Below are 22503 nucleotides of genomic sequence, written 5' to 3' on the forward strand. Positions count from 1 at the left end.
GTGCTCGTTTATGCTGCAGCAGTAGACCACCGAAGAAACTTTGCAAAAGGCAACCAATCAAAAACGTTATTCGTTGTAAACATTTGCGTTTAGTTTTGCAAAATTGAATAACTTCTGCATTCTATTTCCTGCTAAATGTTCTTATCGCAGACACTTTTTTATTTATTTTCCTATTTAAGGAACTGAAACTGATTGTTTCTGCTACTTCAAGTTGATTTCTATGTGGCATAGGTTTCAGTTCCTCAGTGAAAACTTATAAATACAACTTTGCTGTGGAGTGTGAGCACTTGATGCGAAACATAAGATAACTTTCAAAGAGAAGATATTCCAAAGCCAAAAATGTTTTCAAAAGTCTGTTTGCTGTTGCTTTTTCTGCATCCCTGTTTATCAAACCCTGCAAGTTCAACCAATTGTGAATGCGCAAGAGACTCAACTGCTGAGAGCAAAAACAGGGAGCTTAGTGGTGAGTAGGATTGTTATGCAATACGGTATTTGGTTATTGTGTGGAAAAAATTGGCTTTTAATTTCTTTTTGTTTGTATCTATGCTTAGCCTACATCAGGGGTCACCAACCTTTTTTGCATGTGGGCCACTTTAGCACTAAGGAGAGCTGTGACGGGCCGCACTAATAAAAATTTAGGTAAGTTGGCTCTTATGCTAGAAATGAACGCATTTCGTACCAAGTATCCAGCGTTACATGTTGTTAATATTTATCTTAGAATACCGCAGCAACAAAATTAGTCGAACAACGCTACTGCCAGGCCAAACTCCTTTAACATTTAACAACACTTTTGACTTCTTTGACAATGCCTAATAAACGAGGCCACTTGTTTGCGCACTTATAGCGAGGCGAGCGGTTTCATCAGAATATTCATCGCCAAGCAAGATTGGTGTAGTCACTTCGCTTCACAAAAGATATCTTGCAATTAACAGTTTCAGTAAACAAGGAAATGTTTGACACATCGCAATGCAGGCAACAATAGTGATCTGCAAACATAACAGCGAAAAATAAGCTACCATAACAAGGAGAAAGAAACCAGGCACCATTAAACAAACGCTTGTGGAAATCACTAAAAAACGTTTCTATCGTAACTCATGAACAGTGTTCCTTCTAAGAAAGCAATGAATTGGGTTTTCATCCTTTCTGTAAGAGTCTCTAAAACCGTCTTTCTTTGATTATTAGACAACTGTCACTTGCGGGTTGCGGTGCTTATCAGCATGGCAAGAATTGTTGATTAACAACATTTTGCAGTAGCTACTAAGCTAAATATTTTCGTATTACAACCAAAAAAAGTCTTTAAATTTATACATAATGTTTTGCCAATTTATTATAAATTGAGTTGGCACACCGACATATTTTGCCAACAAAAACTTGCATAAAGGGAACACTGCTAGTGCTTATGAAACACAATAACGGTGAAACGCACACTAGTGTTTACATGACGTTTTCAAACTTAAAATAAGCAACTCTATGCTGACAGACAATTTTGAAATTCGAAAACAGACGTTTTAATCAACCACTGGGACAGCGTGGTTGGACATCGCATGGAAATAACTTTAAGCGACCCCCACCTAGAACTACAATTTAATTAGTTGGTCAGTGGAATCGTAAACAAAGCAAAAATATGCTTCCCGGAATGTATTTTTTGCCTTCATGCTCTTTAACTCCTCAAGAAAAGTATTTTTGGTTATACTTGTACGCTGATACCTTCCGCGGGCCGCACATAACAGCGTGGCGGGCCGCCGGTTGGTGACACCTGGTCTACAAGAAATGGTTGAAGATTGTCGAGTTATCAAACACTAAACATTTCTTAAGTTCTTCCTGTTGAACATTTTCCGTCGAAAACATTCTAAGCTTCTTAGTATTATCGCAATAACTGCAGTTTTATTAAAACAATCTGTAAAAAGTAGCATCATAGTTTTGCGAACACCTTTTAAATGTTTTTGAAACCTAGCTGCTTGAAGCTCTTGAAAAGATTGAAAAAGTTTCTGCTATAATAACACATTGTCCCCGATAACTTGTACTTGCGTTGAAATGGTTACGGTTGCGGTTAATGGTTTAATGCTTAAAAGGTAATGGTTACGGTTAATGGTAAATCTCGGAAAACTTTACTCTGCCAATCTCGGTAGCCGGCCCCGTGTCAAGAGCCTCTACATTAGTCTACAAGTATGCGAAACTACCAGGAATAACCAATCAAGGCTTTGTCAGTCCGAGGATAAAGATTCAAAACCAACCAAAACCAAACCAAAACATAGCTTGGGTTGCCGACCGGCAGCCCAGCATAGGATTTCTAATCTTTGTTCATTTTTTTTTTTAGAAACATTTCAACAATTTGTATCGGAACTGGCGGCGATAAGGAACTCGAGCAAACCGGGTATGGAAAATATGAAAATAAAATTTATGAAAATTCAGCCTACAAAGGTTTAAAACCAGTGGATGGTCAGTTTACTGTAAGTTGATCAAGACAGTGTAACGAAAATAAAAATTAGAAAGACACGTAACGAAATTTAGAGTAATTTTTAAGACTTTTGACATCTTTTATTTCATTTGGAAATCTACTTTATATTGTAACTATAACTCTTAATGGCTCTAGCCTAGACTAAAGCTTCTCATCCAGGGGTGGTCGCACCACTCAGGGGCATGAAGCTGTTTCTAAAGGTAAGTGAATGCTGAATCCTAATATGATTCTGGCGCAAATAAATAATAATAATAATCATTAGAGTTAATTGTAATTTGTCTAAAGAAATTGTGACTTGTTGATGCAACTTTTAAAACAATTGAATCATAATCTTTATTAACCGCTTGACTTTTAAACCACATTCTACATTGGTGATTATTAATTCTCAACCATCCCACAAAGAGGTACACGCCCTTGTTTGTGATTTTAAAGTGTTTCCATCAAAAGTCAAGAATTACTGCGCTATTGTCCTATTTCATGTGTGAGGGTTGTCTTTGAAAAGTTAATATCAAGCCATTGTGTTCAGCCATCCTGCAATGCGGCGCCAACACGCTGGATGAAGCAAGAGCAATGCAGAACCGATGTGATTGCGATCGATATGATGCCGACATCAGAAGACTCAACGGTGAGTCAGCACTTGGTGTTATTTCGTCACAATTGATAAAAATGACTTCAGGTTTCTTTGACATTGGATTTATTGTATGACGTCATGCTATAGGTCAAATAAAAATATTCAATATTTAGTATTCAGCATAAAATTTATGAAATGTAGCCGAAGATCCGATTAGTTGTCTACAGTAGAATCCATTCAATTTTCGGCATACAATTCACATCTAACAAATATAAGTTAGACCTGCACTGTATAACCGGTAGCTACGTCACTGCTTCTAAGAAACAAGAAACATGTTTTGTTTCGAAATTAAGTCTCAAAAGAGTTGTCAAGTGTGGCTCTGTAGCCTAATCATGTAATATTTGCAGAAACCGTCCAGCAACTTGTAGCAGAAGCCGTGACGACCATCAGTGGAGTCCGACTGGGTGAGTGGTTGTTGTTTGGTACAATATGACCATCAGTGGAGTCCGACTAGGTGAGTGGTTGTTGTTTGGTGCAATATGACCATCAGTGGAGTTCCGACTAGGTGAGTGGTTGTTGTTTGGTACAATATGACCATCAGTGGAGTTCCACTGGGTGAGTGGTTGTTGTTTGGTACAATATGACCATCAGTGGAGTTCCGACTGGGTGAGTGGTTGTTGTTTGGTACAATATGACCATCAGTTCAGTCCGACTGGGTGAGTGGTTGTTGTTTGGTACAATATGACCATCAGTAGAGTCCGACAGGACAAGTGATTGTGTATTTAAAATTTTCTGAATTGTTTTTATCGCAGTCGTCATAGCAATTCTGAGTGTCTGTGTAACAACAACTGCAACTCAGTATTTGCCTCCAACTAGTGGCCTGCCAAAGACACTGCTGCATGCTCTTGAACGGTGTCGAACCAGGGATCGTATCACTTGGTTATGTAACAGACACCATTGGGTGCTTGACATTCAGATTCATTTCAGGAAAAAATCTAGTTCCTTAAATTAATTTGCGTGTTTGACTCTAAATACAGTAGGTATCTCTCTGGCGCTCTCACCACTCGGCCAAACAACCGAGGAGAGTTGCATGTGATTGTGATTGCACAATGATTGCTGTATGTTCAATCAATTTGTCTTTAGCTTTAAGTTGTGTTCACAGTAATGATTGAAAGTGACTTGTTATTCCAGGCGGCTTTTGTCGCGTTCCTAACTTTCCACAATCTAATCACGTGACAACGAACTTGGCCGGGGGAACCAGGGTTGCCGTAGGGGAGAGCATAACCTACACATGCGACCAAGGTTATTGGATAGCGGAGTACGAGGTAGGAAAACTAGTGGTGGGATGTCGGAGAGACCAAAATTGGACAGACGCTCCTCCCACCTGCGAACGTAAGTTTACGGTTTAGCAATCATAACAATAACATAATAACAATAACATTTTATAGAATCTTATGGTTGAATAATTAGCTTCATTAACTGCTTTTTATAAGTCAGCCCTTCTTTTTATCAGACGTTGAATCAATCTAGAAAGAACTGTTTTTTTTTGGCTAGACATGATCAGGATGTGGACCATGCAATAGCTATGAAATGTCACCCATATGTTTGGGTTGATGAAAAAAACATCGTAAACATTATTTTTGTTTGTTACAATGTTAGATGCTGTGGTGTTCTCAGCTATGTCTGTTTATATTGTTACAAACGATTCAAGTAGCATGTAAACTGTCTAGTGTTTGTTTGCAAGTAAATTTTACATGGTGGCATGGCATGCAGGAACGGTATCAAATGCTGAATTAAGAAAGTGACAAATTAACCAATAGTATTCCTCTTAAATAATTATACTTTCTAGCTGGGAGGTGTCTAGCTGGGTTGAAAGACGGAAGAATTAGAAACGACCAAATTTCGGCATTGGGCTATTTGGCAGGCTGGTTACCAACATTTGGAAGGTTGGACAGATATACCGCGTTCAATGAAGGGACATGGCATCCAGCAGAAAACTGTGAGTACCGTTCCCCTCAATCTGAACTACAATTGGTTTAACTGTAATGTAAATTTGTCGCTTACGCTTTTGCTATAAATGTTTAAATGTGTTGCGCTTTGTACGATTCTTCTGTCGCTGCCATCACTTTGAGCAGCATGTATTAATCTAGTTTTTTTATTGTTGTAAATATAAGGACGCAAAGGCTCTTTTTCATCAAATTTTCGATAGGCTACGGCTACACCGATGGGTTCTTGCTTTTCTTTGGTCATTGCTGACAATTTTATGGAATGCATTGAGCGGTCCTCAATCAACACATCATCGTAACTTTAGATGAGGTATTTTATGTGGATGAAAACTTCAACTCGTAACATGACACGAAAACAGCGCTTCCGTATCATTTTTAGTCATTCGTCAATCGCCACAATTCCACAAACACACTATCCACTATAATTTTCAAAAAACGCACTTACACTGATATTGAAATTTCAGTTTACATTATCTTAAACACCGAAAATTCACCGATAGTCTCGCGAAAAGTTTGTATGAGTGCATTGGTACACACATTAGCTCGGTGGTTACGCGCTTGACTCAAGATCATGGCGCAGGTTCCGCCCTCGGGGTGTGCGCTTGAGCAACGCATTTCAGGACTGCTCTCCATTCAATGGCACCTAGTGAATGGAATAATTCCCCAGCAATAACACTTCAACAATCGGAAAACTTCACTCTGCCAATCTCGGTAACCGGACTTGCTTCAAGAGCCTCTACAAGTATGCGAAACTACCAGGAATAACCAATCAAGGTTTGTCAGTTCGAGGATAGGTAAAGGTAAAGGTGAGTCTCATACCTGATCCAAGCATCGGGAGATGACAAGATAAGATTCTCATTATACTAAGCTTTCGGCACTGACGAGAGTAGGGTTGCCAGTTCCTTTCTCTCGGCCGCCTTTTCTGCAGCAACTACGCCCACCCAATTTATTACACCCTGGGTAGAGGTGAGCGGTATTATGTAACAACCAGCTTAAGCCGGGAGTCGAACCAGGATTGCATGATTGTAAAACGCGAGCCTTATCCGCTACGCCATCCCACCGCAGTCCGAGGATAAAGATTCAAAAACCAAACCATATCGCACATACACAAAACGTTCCTAACGCAACAAAGTTGTGCACAATAGGCTACTTCGCGCCTCAATGGACTTCCAAGAAAGCACGGTAGCCTATGCTTGCCAACGACAACCTAAAAGTTAAAAACCACCATCTACCATACACTGATATACTTGATTGAAGTTGATATACTGCTGTAAGTCTGTTGTTTGTTTGGTTGTGACGTCACATGGATGGATTTTCGTGCAGACTTTTGTCAAGTCGGACTGTCTGATTTAGGTTTATTCTACGTACATTGCTTCAACAAAACGGCACACAATTTTTGATTTGGTTGTCATATGTGCTATTAATAAAAGGGCTCTAAAATTTCAACCCCATGAAAAATTTCAACCCTCTTAAATCGAAATGATCATGGCATTTCATTTCCTGCTATCTGCGAAAATACTATTGCAAAATCTTGTTAGGCATTTTAAATTGGTTTCATGCTGATTGTGCAGTGGTGCGTGTAGAATTTGATTCATGATGACTCATAGCGTACTGGTCATTCTCCCTCCCTGCTTTTATTTAAGTTTGTTGTTGATTAAAGCATTTCATTCCTTTTTTAGTTTCAAAATTTGCGCGCGATATTTTTTGTTTGAAAGTTGTTTTTCATTTTGCATGTAGGCTAGCCTATAGTTGGTTTACAGCAACATGGTTCTGTGTTTTGCCATGCTAGACAGGTAGTCATGCACTACCTGATCTAACCCCTTGAAGAAGTCAGTCGTGTCTGATTGACGAAACGTCGGAATAAAAGCTGATTATCACCTGAGACATTTTGTGATGGCTTGGTTAGTTTTGAATTTTTATCCTCGGACTGACAAAGCCTTGATAGGTTATTCCGGGTAGTTTCACATGCTTGTAGATGAAGAGGCTCTTGACGTAGGGATTGACAAGATTACCGAGATTGACAGAGTGAAGTTTTTCCGATTGCTGAAGCCTTGTTGCCGGGGAATTATTCCATCCATAAGATGCCGCTGAACGGAGAGCAGTCCTGAAATGCGTTGCTCAAGCGTAAACCAAGAGAGTCGAACCAGCGCCGCCTGATCTTGAGCCGGGCGCGTAACCACTGAGCTAACGCGGCGGACTTAAGAAACTTAACATATTACTAAGCCAATATTAAAACATCTTAATTTTGTTTTCTAGATACTGGATCCTGGCTACAAGTAGATTTTCTGACTCCCACGAGAGTTGTGGGAGTCATAACTCAAGGTCATCGTAGAAAAAATTGGTGGATTGATGGATTTAAGATTGCCTATGGACCAAAACCTTCTTCAATGGAAGTGATCCAGAACCATTTTGGTGGAGATAAAGTAAGTATCACCACATATTATTTGAGCTTAATTTAATATATTTAATTAATTTATTACAACCATTATAAACACAAATGAATTGTAGCCTAGTTTGCAGAACCAGGATGACAGCACAAACCCAACCGAAGTTAGCTGCCACCCAAACACATAGACGTATGAGCAGGGTGGAAACTGAGCCCTTGTTGTTGAAAGGGTCAGTTTGGTAAAAACCACAGGGCTTCGCTTGACTATCGCAGCAGTAAACAACTTTCGTTCTTTTTATTTTTAATGAACATCAGCCTATCTTTGATAACACGAGAAGCAGCTGACTCAATGACTGATGTAGCCTTTCGCTGCTTCCTGTCTGTTGTGGAATATAGATTTGCTATGGTGTTATTTTATTCGTATTGTTTATAATTATACCGTAAAATTGTTGCAACAGACAAAAGAAAAGTTTTTTTCTCTCTCTCTCGGCTGGAATCTATAAGGCGCACGGGTCAATTGAAGAATTGGGGTGATTTAATACATAAGCTAAGCGTAGGCTACCACATACAAAACAACGCAATAAATTATACAACACTCAAAATTAGATATGATATGAAAATGAGGTAAAAAACAGCAAATACCTATTCGGGCTGGATTGATTAGTTTCTGAAATGATTTATCCCCCTCGGTCATGATACAATATTTCTTTATAAAATAAAATTTAATTTCTGCCCTAGAGGTCTTTTAGGCCACTAACTTCGGAAAATATTTGATTTTTAATTTTTCTTTTATAATATGCAAATTAGGGGGTGCGTACGATTGTACGCATTAATTGTGACTGTCTTAATTGCACAATTGTACTGTCTGTGACTCAACTAGCCAAAATGTAGATATATCTATTTATACAAACATAACAAAATCAACTGTTTTTTATTGAAAGAGTTTGAATCAAAACAGTCCACATTTCAACAGTTTCAAATTAGTCTCTTGTTCGTTTGAAATTGCAAGAAATCATTTCAGTCTGTTACTTCTAGTGAAATTTTTGAAGCAATTCTTGTGCTTGTTCAAGCATAGATGAACTTTGCACTTGATACATCGGACTCTGCTTCGACTACCGCAACTACCACTGCGGCAGCAGTGGCGAGTGGTTAGCGCGTTGGGCTCGCAGTCGAGAGCCTGCATGTTCGACTCCAGCCACCAGCACTTGCTGTTGTTTCTCTGGGCAAGAAACTTTACGATAATTGCCTCTACCCAGTGATCGATTTCGAGTAATGGGTAGTGCAGTAGGCTACCAAATTTAAGTCATAAGTAGAGTAGACAACCGGAAACAGACATTGCCGTCGGCTGCAGCGTGGGTCAGGTGTACGTTGGAAGGCGTACACCGATGCAAAGTGCTCAAGTCCGCTTTCCCGCAATGCAGGATAAATATATGAAAAACAAACAAAAAAAACAAAAGATTCCAGTCTGCAGGTCTGTCCAAGTCCATCAATAAACTCAGCCCAATGGTCAAAACAATCATACCTCACATCTTGCACTGGCATGGCTGTTATTTTAGCTCTTTTAGGCTGGGATGCAAGGGTTCCGTCATTGTCGGTCAGGGATCTAGGCCTACCCACAGGCCTTGTTTGCACCGTCAAGGTTGTCAAAGATCGACCGACTTCATCGCGAAAATCAAGTAAATCAAGAATATTTGATTTGGGAGTGCCATATGTTTCCGCTCGAAATCGCGATACTCCAGCTATGAATTGGCAAGTGCCAGATCAAGAAAATGAAAGAAAATGCGAACAGGCCATTTTTTGGTCTTCGCCCTAATTCTGTACAGAGATATTAGAAAGTCAATTTTGTCTACTCCACCCATGAATTTATTGTAGACAGCAATGGAATGGGGGTGGTCGACCATGATGTGCTCTTTGTTAGACTCACTCCAACGTTGTACTTGATCAATGGGCTCAACGCCGGCATAAGTTGAAGCAAGTGTAACAATCCCATTGTCAAGCCAACGACTGACACAAATGTCCCCTTCAGCAGAAATTTTGGAGTCAATTTCACCACGGGAACGAGCCTTCATTTACTTTTCAGAGAGTAGTGGCAGTTGTACATGCGATTGTTTCTCATTGTGCCAAGAGAGAATATACCTTTATTCTTCAATTCTCTAAGCAGAGAAATACCGGTGAAATAATTGTCAAAGATTATAGTTTGTAGTTTTTGTTTCTTGGTATAGAGTCTGCTAGCCTTAAAACGACTGCAGCACCCAAGCCCATACTCTTGTATTCTGGAGAAATGCCAGTTCCAGCTCCCTGGTACAGTTCAAAATCAAGAACACGGCCTGATTTTCCACAAATGACCCAGTTTTTAACACCAACGGAGGTAGGTTTTGATTTAATCACTTGTTTTGCAGGTATCGGCCCCGTAAAAGGGATCATCTGCTCATCTACTGAGCAAAGTTCCTCTCTGGGAACTTGAAGGCAAGCATTGCGAACAGCATGGATGACTGGTGCTACTTTCCAGAATTTGTTTGTATTGTTATTCGGAGGTTCCTTTGCAGACACAATATGCATGTTTTGGCGAATTTCGGTCGCAAATTCTTCAAAAAGTTTATTTGGAAAATATTTAATGAGAATCTCAAGTGGTGAGTGCGTTTCTTCTCCGATGTGAAATTGGTCCTTTCAGCTGAGGTCGCCAGGAGTGAAATTATTCCCAGTCCAATCAATAACTGTCTTTTCCTTTGCTGAAGTTGTAGCAGTTGCACTGTTCTTCTTTTTCTTTGCTTTTGATTGTCTTGCCAAATTAGATGAACTAGTGTTAGAAACTAAATTCGCTCCTTCAGTATCACTGGAACCAGAATCAGAACTTAATAAATATGGTAATGGCTTGACCCTGGTTGTTTCTGGGACATAATCAATGTCGTTGTCATCATCATCAAAACTTTCCTCATCCGAAAACCCAATGTCTGACCCATCCAGTTGATTCAGCACATCATCTAAGGGTACCAATTTTGGTTTTCTTTTCCTTTTTTGTAGGGCTGAAAAAAAAATCAAGGCTTCAAAAATGTAGAAAAAAAGAATAGATTATTTAAAAAAATTCAAATCAAAGATTGAATCAATGATACCAAACTTTGAGAAAACTAGATTATAATTATTTCTGCATTAGTTTAGAGCGTAAGTGCATAAAAATTGCAGACATTCAAGAAAAAGTAGGTAATCCATACCTGCACCACGTTTTGCTGCTGAAGTAAAACTGAGACACGCAACATACAATTGTACGTGGTTTCGGCCAAGAAATTCTCTAGGCCAGGGGTCACCAACTGGCAGCCCGCGGGCGGCATGCGGCCCGCCACGCTATTATGTGTGGCCCGCGAAAGGTATCAGCGTACACGTATAACCAAAAATACTTTTCTTGAAAAATTAAAAGCATGAAGGCAAAAAATACTTTCCGGAAAGCAGATTTTCGCTTTGCATGCAATTCCACTGACCGACCAATCAGATCGTAGTTCTAGGTGGGGGTTGCTTAAAGTTATTCCAATGCGATGACCAGCCATACTGTCCCAGTGGTTGATTAAAACGCGTACAAAGTGGAATTATTATGTTTATGAAAATATTTAGCTGAGTACAGCAAAATGTTGTTAATAAACAATTCTTGCCATCAGTGCCGGATTAACCAAGTGCGGGGCCTGTAGCAGATTGATTTGATGTACAGATAATGACTGGGAAGTAATTGAATATTTTATAGATTTGACATTTTGTGATTATACTGTAGTGTAGCCGCTCTTGCCCCATCGTGTTTCGCAGATAGGCTAGTTTTTAATCAACTTTAATTTTGAAAATGATCTCTCTCCAGTGCAATTAGTTACCATCATACATAGATAAATGCGTAACAAATTGTCAATGTTAGGAAACGTGGTGTCAATATTGTTTTCTTTAATCGAAGTGAAATAGTTGAGTTCTGGAGAGGAGCAATCAATAGCAATGTGCTTTACGAATTGGTGTATGCGTTGCTCCAGCGCAGATTGTAAGCTGTCCAATACTGCAAGTGCAAGGAAAACTTCCACCGGGAACCTGTCTTTAGTTGATATTCATTGCATCTGAAACTAAACGGCCACTGCCTACACTCTGATCTCGCCTTCGATTTTGGACAATTCTTCTTGTGCTTGTTGGTCGGTAATCCGACACTTGAGTCAGCTTCTGCGCCTCTGACTCAAACTTAGCAAATTGTTCTCTGAAAGTCTGTAGGGATCCTGCCAAAGAGGCACACAACGCTGAAGCAATGTTGAGATTTTGCCACTTTGTTTGAAGAGAGGTTTGACTTTCCTGGAAGCGATCGGGTAAGCTATTTCAAAAAGCCACTAAGATTCCAATTTCGAGCAACTCCATTTTCTCGAGGAGTCCATTTGCCTGCTGTCGACATTCTGCCTTTTGCACTTGGTCATTTGAAAGTTTCTCCAGTGCCTCCTTTTTGAAAAGAAAACGTTCTTTAATTACGTTAATGGCATCAACTCTTCCGGACCATCGTGTTTCAGAGAGCTTCTTTAGCACTCCACCACCTGAACACTCCAAAACGGACCACCGGTGTGTTGAAACAGCAAAGAATAGCCTACATAACTTAGATATTTTCAACGAAGTCAAAGAACTGAACTGTTTTTGGACACGATTGTGCAGCGCATACACCAACTAAATTCAACGAATGAGCAATTGAGCATAGCATGGAACATATTCTGCAATAGCACCATTTTTTTTGACAAGTGCCTGTAGGCCTACTCCGTTATATTTTCCGCTCATGTTGGACCCGTTGTAGTAACTCTGTCCTAGGCAATCGGCAAGATTGATACTCTTCTCACTGGTGTACAGTACAGTCGAATAATCTTTCAAACAACTAGTATAGTGGGCTCGTGGCACTCGATCAGGCAGTTGCCTCCAGCGGAAATTACCGGTTTTTGAAGTTTACAATAATTAGGAAGGGATAAGACGTTGGGACTAAGTAATTTAATCTTACAACTTTAATATTCTCCCATGTCATTCCAGTTTGCAAGCCAAAAATTACTTACCAACTATGTTCGACAGTTTTTGCAAAAAAAAATGTTTTGCTCACCTAGCGCGGGGCCTTGTGAAGCGCGGGGCCCGTAGCAGCTGCTACATCTGCTACTATAGTTAATCCGGCACTGCTTGCCATGCTGATAAGCACCGTGTAACGTCCGCTTTGTCTATTTGATTGCGACGTTACAGTGACGTATTTTGTTTGTCGTTGTTGACCTTTGCTCTCTTTGAACTGTCTAGATTGCTACCAACAACACAACACATGAGTTTTTAATTGAGTTTCACGTGTTCTTATTGTGCGTTTCTAGACAATCTTTTCAACACAGGTAACTTTGAGATTTCTTAAATTTGCGACCGTCTGGAGAAAAGCAATTTTGTAGAATGAAACAAAAACGATTTACAGTACGATTTACGAATGCCCTTTCTCAAGGATTGGCAATTATTGAAAAAACGAATAGGTCATAATGGTTGTATAATTCAATGAAAAACTGACGTTATATCGTTGACTAATCAGTTACGAAAACAAACCACAGGTGCAAAACGCAGATGCGACAGAGGCCAAACATTATAAAAGAGAAACAAAAACAGGTGGCTTTTTTAGTACAGTAGACTTACAAAGAGATAAAAGCCAAATATTAACAAACGAGTCACAAATGAATGCAGAGGGCTTAAGTAAGAAATTTGGCAGTAACATTTCCTCCCCTTTAAGGCCTCGTACATTTGTTCAAATACACAGGTATAAACAACATGAGAAACCAGAAATCAGCACAAATTTACATTGGTTTTGCAGGAACGATCAAGCATAACTTTTGAATTGGTCTGACAATCAAGGACTGTTTAATTTGAACGCTAACGCTGCGGACAATGCCATTTTTGTCGGGAAACGTTTGAATTACGCGACCCATGAGCCAATTGTTTCGGGGTGTGTTATCAGCGATTAAAACTATGTCCCCCACAGTCAGATTAGGAGATTTTTTGGTCCACATTTGTTTTTGCTGGAGCAAAGGTAAGTACTCTTTTACCCACCGTGTCCAAAAGACGTCGGCCATGTATTGGACTTGTCTCCAGCGTTTTCGAGAGTAAAGCTCTTTTTTGTTTGTGAATGAGCCTGGAGGAAGGTTTATTTGCTGTTTTAGAAGAAGCAAATGGTTCGGTGTGAGAGCCTCCATGTCATTAGGATCGTCTGACGATTTTGTAAGTGGGCGACTGTTAATAATGTTTTCTACTTCACACATGAAGGTAGTCAGCGTTTCATCTGTTAAAGTTTGGCCTTTACAGATAGTTGATAAGATTTTCCTAATGGATCTGATTTGTCTTTCCCACACACCTCCATGATGGGATGCACTTGGAGAGTTAAAGATCCACTTGATGCTTTTCTGTGTTAAAGCATCTTCGATTTGACTGTTGTTCCATGATTTGATGGCTTCTCTCATTTCTCGTTCACCGCCAACAAAGTTTGAACCATTGTCAGATCTAATTTCTTCTACTTGCCCTCTTCTTGCGATGAATCGTCGTAGAGCGAGTATAAAAGATGGAGTGTCGAGAGAGTTTGCGATTTCAATGTGTACGGCTCTTAATACAAGGCAAGTAAAAATGACACCGTATCTTTTGTATTCTGTTCTACCCTTTTTAATAATAAATGGGCCAAAATAGTCTACACCAACGTAGGTGAATGGAGGTTTGTCTGGTGTCAATCTGTTTTTAGGAAGATCAGCCATTTTTTGTGCGCTTAGTTTTCCACTTCTTTTGCGGCAATCAACACATTTGGATAAAACCTTGCGGACTGCTGAATTGGCTTTTATAATCCATAGATTTTCACGCAGGGCAGACAAGACGTGTTCCCTGCCAGTGTGACCCAAAGTGTCGTGCATTTCTTGAATGATGAGAGGAACTATTTGGGAGCGGTTTGGAAGGATAATTTGATGTTTTGCATCGTATTTGAGAGGTGCAGCTTTGATGCGGCCACCAATTCTTAGTAAATTGTTTTCTAAGAAAGGGTCGAATTTTATTAAGCTACTGCAGTTGTTTAATGGCTTTTGTGCTTTCAGTTGGCTGATTTCGTTGGCAAAGTGTTTTGACTGAACAAAGGTAAAAATAAAGTCTTGTGCCTTGTAATAGAGTATCATTGAGACAGATACCTTTGTATTTGGCAGAGCAATCAAATACTACTCTGAGTTTCTCAAATATACCAAGTTTTTCCATGTATTCCAGGGACATCGGTAACGTTTTCGGCGTATTGATTCATGATCATGTCATCAACAGACCTTTTATAGTCCATGAAGAAATTAGCGTCTCTTTCAAACTTTCGTTTCAAGCAATTAATTCTTTGGAGAGCTTGAGATTTGTTAAAGGGTAATTTTAGGTCCGGATTTCGAACGGGCAAGTCGATTTGGTAGTGCGAGTCTTCCAAAAGTTTGATACTAGAGTTAACAGATTTCATGAATTGAGCATGTTGGACAGATAATTCGGGTTTACAGTTAACAATCGAGTCAACAGCGTCAAAGCACATGTCGCACATTGGATGGGTAGAAGTTTTGGTAAAGAAATTTTTAGTTTTACTTTGATCCTGTTTGTTGTTAGGACAATTCACTAGCCAACCAACGGCCGTTTTGATGGCATAATAGCCACCTTTTGCTTGTATTACTTCTTGTGGTTGGAGAACGTACGGATTGTCATTGCCGATAAGAAGTCCTACCTCTGCGTCAACATCGGGAATCGAGATGTTTGCAAATTCTGGAAAGTGTTTAGTGTCTTCTAGGGTAGGAATATCTGTATTTGAAACAGGAATTTGAAAAGTGGAGTAAAGAGAGCTTAGAGAAATGTATTTGTTTTCATCAAAATCTGACATTTCGACATTTGTGACCACTTTTACCTTGTTACGTTTGCCAGTGTTGTTTAGCGTGATGGTACAAATGTTAGTTTCTTGACAGTCGGCAATTTGCAACTTTTCTATCAAATCATTTGTTATGAAAGATGTTGTACTTCCACTGTCCAAAAACGCTTGTATAGTGATAGTTTGATTACTTCCTTGCAGTCGACCTTTACTGGGATTATGGGAAGCAGACTGCGAGAATTTGTTCGTGTGTTGACAAGCCCATTGCGTATTGCTTGTGTAGGTTGATTGATATTAATTTTTTGAGTTGTTGTGTCTTTAGGTGCGATACTTGTGGTGATTTGTGTTGCATCTGGGGGATGCAAGAGAGTAGTGTGGCGTTCAGTGCATCCTCGTTTTATGCAAGGGTCCTTCCTTTTACATTGATATGCCCAGTGATCAACATTTAAACAGCACTTGCAGAGTTTGTTGTCGATTACAAATTTAAGCCTTTGGTCGATATTCATCATTCGAAATTGTTTGCATTGATTGAGAAAATGTTTATCTCTGCACAGATGGCATGTCTTTTCATGGTTCGACAATTTTATTAGCGTTGCAAAGGTTACGCTGCTCCTACGTTTGGAGTTGGAATCATCGAATTGTTTTTTAGTACATTTTAGAATATCGCATGCCAAGTTGGTCGTTTCTCTCGTTTTGCGCGAGACGTATCGTGAGAGATCTGAAAGGCTTATTTCTTGATTTCTTTCATGCAAAATTACGTCAACTTCGCGTAACCAGCCAGAATACCAGCCACTTGGCAAGCGTCTTATTATTTTTGTTATGGTATCCATGTTGTCAATTTTCTGTAAGTAATTCATGCCAGACAATGCACATATGCAGGAAGTAAGTTCCGAAGAGAACTTGATTAGAGAATCCTTGTTAGAATTTTGAAGAGATGGCCCGTTTATGACGGAATCAACACATGCGCGAGCTATTTGAAATTTTTGACCGAAGGTTTGTTGTAGCAAAGCTCTTGCTTTTGTGTAACCTTCGTGGGGAAGCATGTATTGACACCCTTTTACCAAAGTGTGCGCAGAGCCTTTGGTGTATTGCAACAGATAAAAAAGTTTACGTTTAGGCTCTGTGAAATTACAATCAATTAACGTATCAAATGCGTCTATAAAACCACAGTATTCAGCAGAATTTCCATCAAAGATTGGGGGTTCTACAGACAACAGTGGGGACGGGTTGATAGTAATATTTGGAATTTGTTTCGAGTTTACTGATTGATTATTGTTTATTTGATTTAGTACAGGGGTCTGGGCATACGACGTACTCGGCTCATGTCTCACAAACGATTTATTTGTTACTGTTTGTGAAGGATTAATTTTGTTTGAAACGACAATAGATTCGTGAATGTTAGACCTGGCTTCTACGCCACTCAACGTTAATTGGGATAACATAGGATACACAGAATTATTGTTTACATTAGTTGCTAAATTCGATTGAAATTGTCCGTTTATATCAACATTGTCTTTAGACATTTTATAGCGCTCACCAGCATCTTCTTCTGATTCTTCCGAAAGTTGGGCAATTGTCTCTTGGAGCTCTGCCTTTAGTTTAGCTTCCTGGACTTGTTGCAGGAATTTTCTTTCTTGTTCTTCACGTAGCTGACTTTGTTTTAGGACCATTGTTTTAAATTCTGCCCTTGCTTTCGCTTGCTCTTGTTCCAACTCGCAGATCCTTTTTTGTGATTCCATACGAGCTAATATTACCGCCTTCTTAATTTTAGCGCTCATTGTAGAGGAGTGGCTTTTGCTGGAAACTTTGCTGGTGCTGTCGCTTGGGTGCAGACTGCCATTTTCTGCTTGGTAGAGCATTTTTGATTGTGATCTTGTTGTCACCTTTGATGTTTGGGGTTCTGGATTTGTTGATTCTTCGGCATTTGATTTATCTGCCACGTCTGTCTCCTTTACAGAATTTGTTGCCATTTTCTTGACATTCAACTTCGCTCACTGTCAACAACGACGACTTTCTTGATTGAAATGTCTAAAAACTGAATGTAACGTCCGCTTTGTCTATTTGATTGCGACGTTACAGTGACGTATTTTGTTTGTCGTTGTTGACCTTTGCTCTCTTTGAACTGTCTAGATTGCTACCAACAACACAACACATGAGTTTTTAATTGAGTTTCACGTGTTCTTATTGTGCGTTTCTAGACAATCTTTTCAACACAGGTAACTTTGAGATTTCTTAAATTTGCGACCGTCTGGAGAAAAGCAATTTTGTAGAATGAAACAAAAACGATTTACAGTACAATTTACGAATGCCCTTTCTCAAGGATTGGCAATTATTGAAAAAACGAATAGGTCATAATGGTTGTATAATTCAATGAAAAACTGACGTTATATCGTTGACTAATCAGTTACGAAAACAAACCACAGGTGCAAAACGCAGATGCGACAGAGGCCAAACATTATAAAAGAGAAACAAAAACAGGTGGCTTTTTTAGTACAGTAGACTTGCAAAAAAGATAAAGCCAAATATTAACAAACGAGTCACAAATGAATGCAGAGGGCTTAAATAAGAAATTTGGCAGTAACACACCGCAAGTGATAGTTGGCCAATAATCAAAGAAAGGCGGTTTTATAGACTCTCACAAAAAGGATGAAAAACCAACTCATTGCTTGTTTAGAGGAAACACTGTTCATGAGTTACGATAGAAACGTTTTTTCGGTGATTTCCATAAGCGTTTGTTTGATGGTGCCTGGTTTCTTTCTCCCTGTTATTGGAGTCTATTTTTTGCTAATATGTTGGCAAGTCACTATTGTTGCCTGTATTGCGATGTGTCAAACATTTCCTTGTTTACTGAAACTGTTAATTGCAAGATATCTTTTGTGAAGCGAACTGACAACATCACTCATGCTTGGCGATGAATATTCTGATGAAACCGCTCGCCTCGCTATGTGCGCAAAACAAGTGGCCCCATTTATTAGGCATTGTTAAAGAAGTCAAAAGTGTTGTTAAAGGAGTTTGGCCTGGCAGTAGCGTTGTTCGACTAATTTTGTTGCTGCGGTATTCTAAGATAAATATTAACAACATGTAACGCTGGATAATGGGTACGAAATGCGTTCTTTTCTAGCATAAGAGTCATCCTACCTAAAATTTTATTAGTGCGGCCCGCCACAGCTCTCCTTAGTGCCAAAGTGGCCCGCATGCAAAAAAGGTTGGTGACCCCTGCTCTAGGCTAATCGTTGCTAAGGATCTACATAAAATTTTTCTCTACGTAATCTTTAATGATTACTAATTGAACTTACACGCTTAATTATTTATTTACTTCCTTGGTTTGTAGTTGTAGCGGACGCGGTAGTTATCACGCGCGCTCATATGCAGCCGTCCGTGCTGGCGGCGACATTCCTGGGCAGAATCGAGATCAGAACTGGCGAGGAATGACCAGGACACGATAGTCTTCTTCAATGCCTATTTTATTGACTAGCTGACAGAATAGTACTTCACCACAAGATAGAATCCTTTAAGACTGCGTTGTTTATTAACTTGACTGCTGGTTTCAGAAGAACAGAATCCAAACATAGCAAAATGAGAACACCGAACTATTGACAATTCCACTACAGAAATACTAGCATGCTGGCGTACTACATTATGAACTTTATCACAACAAAAAGAACTTCAACTTTGGGGAAAAGAAACTTCGTTCACGACTGCATCTTCCAGAGAACAGAATTCTGCATATTACATTTTACCATTTACATTATAGAAACCGCAGAAATCAACCAACCAGTTTGATTACAAATGGAATAGTAGCCTGAATAATCTGAATAGTGAAGGATCATAGTTGCAGTTTCAAAAAGAACTCTAGCTTTAATTGGAGAGGCGCAATCCACAGGCATTGCCAATTCTACATGCGAAGATGCGACCATCTAACGTAATATAACAGTGGATTTACTTGTCGGTGAAATACAGTAGTACTGCGATTCAGGCACAATGCAAAAATTGATTACAAAACTACATTCCGGGAGCACGCGGTATTTGTTGATTGGAAGGAAGGTTCCAGAATTCGACTTGGCGTCATAGAATTGACGCGCGCTACGTTAGAGGAAATGGCTCTCTAGCGTCACAGAGAATATTCTAGAATACGGCTTGACATCATAGAAGTGACGCGCTCTGCGTCAGAGAAAAATTAGCTCTCGGGCGCCACATAGTTATTTTAACAGTTATTTTTCTTACCTTCGCTTGCTGCCAGCATGTTGATAGCCATCTTGATTGAAAGTCAACAAGCGGTTTCAACGCTTGAACGCTCAGAGCCAAAACTGCTGTCACGTGTTACAGTTATCAGTACAATATTGTACCTCGAGTCACTCAAATGTCTCACTGTAACGCTTGAGCTAACAAAAAACATCTAAAAATGATGTTCAATTGTACGTCTGGTGACCGAAGGAGTTATCATAAAATTCTTCGAAAAACACTTCTCGGTGTAATAATTCAAAAAAAAATATATAAGCTACTGAGTAGGCTAAAGAAACACTATTCAGGCGATAGCCTAGTTACAAAAGGCACAAAAAGTTCTTTTACATCATCATGTACAACCTGCAAATTGCTAAATGGTAAATAATAATCAATACGAGAAAATTTTGATTGTTTCTTTGTGCATAAAGTCGCGCGTTTAACCAACTGAGCTATGGGTGAGAGCAGTTAGATTATTCGATGATTATCAAAACAGATGAACACACCTTCGTACAAAAATACTCAAGATACATATTTTTTCAAAGGTCTTTCAAGTTCATGTGGATTCTGGAGATACACACTACTATAACCGATTCCCTCAAGCTGTAACTGCACGCTATTTCCGTCTCATTGTGATGTCATATGTCAACAACACCCCGTGTCTGAGGATGGAATATCTACTTTGTTGAATGGAATCTTATCGCATGTGCAGTGAGGTAGGCACTCAAGCAGATTTCTAATAATCCACGAACCAATCAGAAGCTACGCTGACAATGGTGCCCTTTTAAAGTCATGTAAGCTACTGCACATTTCGCAATATAACAATTTCTGCTATTCGCTTTTAGCCTAATTATAATCTTTCATTTTTGCCTCAAAATAATATTTAGGGCACAAAATTTTGCAACACAGTACAGGCCTTAAAACTCGTTTTTTTTCGGCGCCATTGTGGCTTACCGGGAGCTCCTTCTCGGCGGCCAAATATGCGTGCTTGGAGGCCAAAATACAAAATAAAAATAACGATAGCACAAGTAAATAGAATTAAACTTGCAACAATGCTAAAATGATCACTTAGCGTTGTTGAAGGCTGGGCCTGGGCGACGTCCTGCAATAGAATCGTTGCACCACGCAATAACTGCTTTATCGGGATTGTAATCCAGTACTGCGGTACCATCTAACGACACTCGAACGAGTGTCTCCAATGTGGCTGATTTTAAAGAAGTTGGCCACTCCCCTAGAATTCTTTTTAGCAACGAAAAACAACGTTCGACATAATTATGTTGACGATGACGGCAAGGTAATAAAATAAGTATTTCAATGATGTGAAGGACATTACTAAAAAGAAGCATAATTTTTGCAACATATGATCAAAAAATGTTTTCCCCTCGGATGTCAACTAACTTAGTTCTCCTTTTTAACAACGATTCAATGTCCGACAACATCGAATCGACATAAAAACGACAATATTACCAGCCAATGTAAATTAGCACTTCGGATTAAGACTTTGTTAAAATAAACATCGGGAATTACTAACAAGACTTACAGCGCTGGTAATCGCAGATGGATATATTCCATCAATAACAAATATTCCCGCAAATACAACAGTGGCGATTATGACGCGCTGACCTAATTTTGCGTCACTTTTTGATACTACATATTTTCGACAGTTAATCCACGATCATTCTATTGCGAAAATAAATAATTGGCTAGAAGAGACCGGCGGCCAAACTTGGCCGATTGAGGAGGTAGCACCGGCGGTCATTCAAGCACTACTTAGCGGCCATGGCCGCAGGCTGCTTTAAGGCTTGACAGTAGGTTCCATCATTATAACATAGCATGATGCCTGGTCACAGCGGTAAACCATAATCTCTTTGTGGGAAAATTGTAACATAAGATTCCCGAATCCGTTCGTCTGAATGTAATGACCGAACAAGAAACACTCCTTTGAAACGTCTATTCAAACTTGTATTTCTGTAAAATTAGCCCGCGGCTATCGAAATCGAGATGCAACGCCGTACACCTCTAAAAAACTGTCACTACAGAACAAACTACTTAGATAAAAGACGGAAAATTTGTCCAGCTAGCAAGCACCAAGCAAACAGTTAAATATGCGACTGACTTCCAACAAACAATTTTACGAATGACTAGAATAATTTGCGATATCTCAAATGCACGTACACAGTAACTGTGACGCAATAATGAAAGACATTGTCACGCAATTCAAACCGTTGTTCAAAGGTAGTGATGCAATATTTCATCAGGTCTTACGACCGATGGTGCAATATTTGGACATTTTCTAGCAATTTCCATGACGTAAGATGCCAGCTAGGTTAAGTAGACCATAACGGTTTTATATGACGTTTGATTTGGTGAATAATTGTCGGGAACAATGCCCTTCCTTGTATACCGGACACTTGTAGGCTATCATTACTCAATTTATAGTGAGCTGATAGATTAGCATTATCGCTATATCTTATCTTAAAACTTGAAAAAAAATTGGCCTTTCAGTAAACAAAAGTGCCCTTTTTTTGTAATCTTGCCCCCCCAGTCAAAAATCGTTCCGGCGCCCCTGCAGATAACGCAGCATCTCATTGGTTAGTGGTTGGATTGGACACGCGCGTGGATTATTAGAAATCTGCTTGTTAAAGTGCCTACCGTGCAGTGATTGCACGAACTCACATCGCTTGAATCACATAAAAATCATGTGTAGACAAAAGAAGAATCAGTTGTGATTATTAGTTTTATGCAAAAAGCCTTGATTGCTATTGTAGCCTGTGTAACCTAGTGGTTATTGATTGTTAGAAATCTTTTCGAACTGAAATCTTTGTGCGTATTTACAACCATTCTTTTTCAAGGACTTCTGAAAATAGTATTAACAAAAACAGTTACTCTTTTTTTCAGTAGATAGATATTTTCATACTCTTGACCATGTTATAATTTAGTGATATTGTTGTGTGTATTAAAACTGCAATAGCGCATTTTGTGATTGCTGTTTTAATT

At 39.3% G+C, this 22503-nt stretch overlaps 1 protein-coding gene across 1 annotated transcript; it reads left to right on the forward strand.

The window, feature by feature from the left end:
• The first annotated feature begins 300 nt into the window (after positions 1-300).
• On the forward strand, positions 301-22042 carry LOC145768575 (uncharacterized). Its single transcript, XM_082580100.1, has 8 exons — positions 301-463; positions 2318-2374; positions 2985-3083; positions 3437-3493; positions 4221-4421; positions 4879-5028; positions 7292-7458; positions 20052-22042. Exons 1-8 carry the CDS (start codon positions 340-342, stop codon positions 20193-20195), a joined length of 999 nt encoding a protein of 332 aa, XP_082436226.1. The 5' UTR covers positions 301-339; the 3' UTR covers positions 20196-22042.
• The last annotated feature ends 461 nt before the right edge of the window (positions 22043-22503 follow it).

Source organism: Aplidium turbinatum, chromosome 4, assembly GCF_918807975.1.
Source record: "Aplidium turbinatum chromosome 4, kaAplTurb1.1, whole genome shotgun sequence".
Lineage (NCBI taxonomy): Eukaryota > Metazoa > Chordata > Ascidiacea > Aplousobranchia > Polyclinidae > Aplidium > Aplidium turbinatum.

What these genes read in the sequence shown, in the direction of transcription:
- LOC145768575 (XM_082580100.1), top strand. Translation starts at nt 340, where the DNA reads ATGTTTTCAAAAGTCTGTTTGCTGTTGCTTTTTCTGCATCCCTGTTTA. An exon ending in CATCAGTGGAGTCCGACTGG is followed by an intron (nt 3,494 to 4,220) that starts GTGAGTGGTTGT and finishes TTGTTATTCCAG; the next exon opens with GCGGCTTTTGTCGCGTTCCT. An exon ending in ATGGCATCCAGCAGAAAACT is followed by an intron (nt 5,029 to 7,291) that starts GTGAGTACCGTT and finishes TTTGTTTTCTAG; the next exon opens with ATACTGGATCCTGGCTACAA.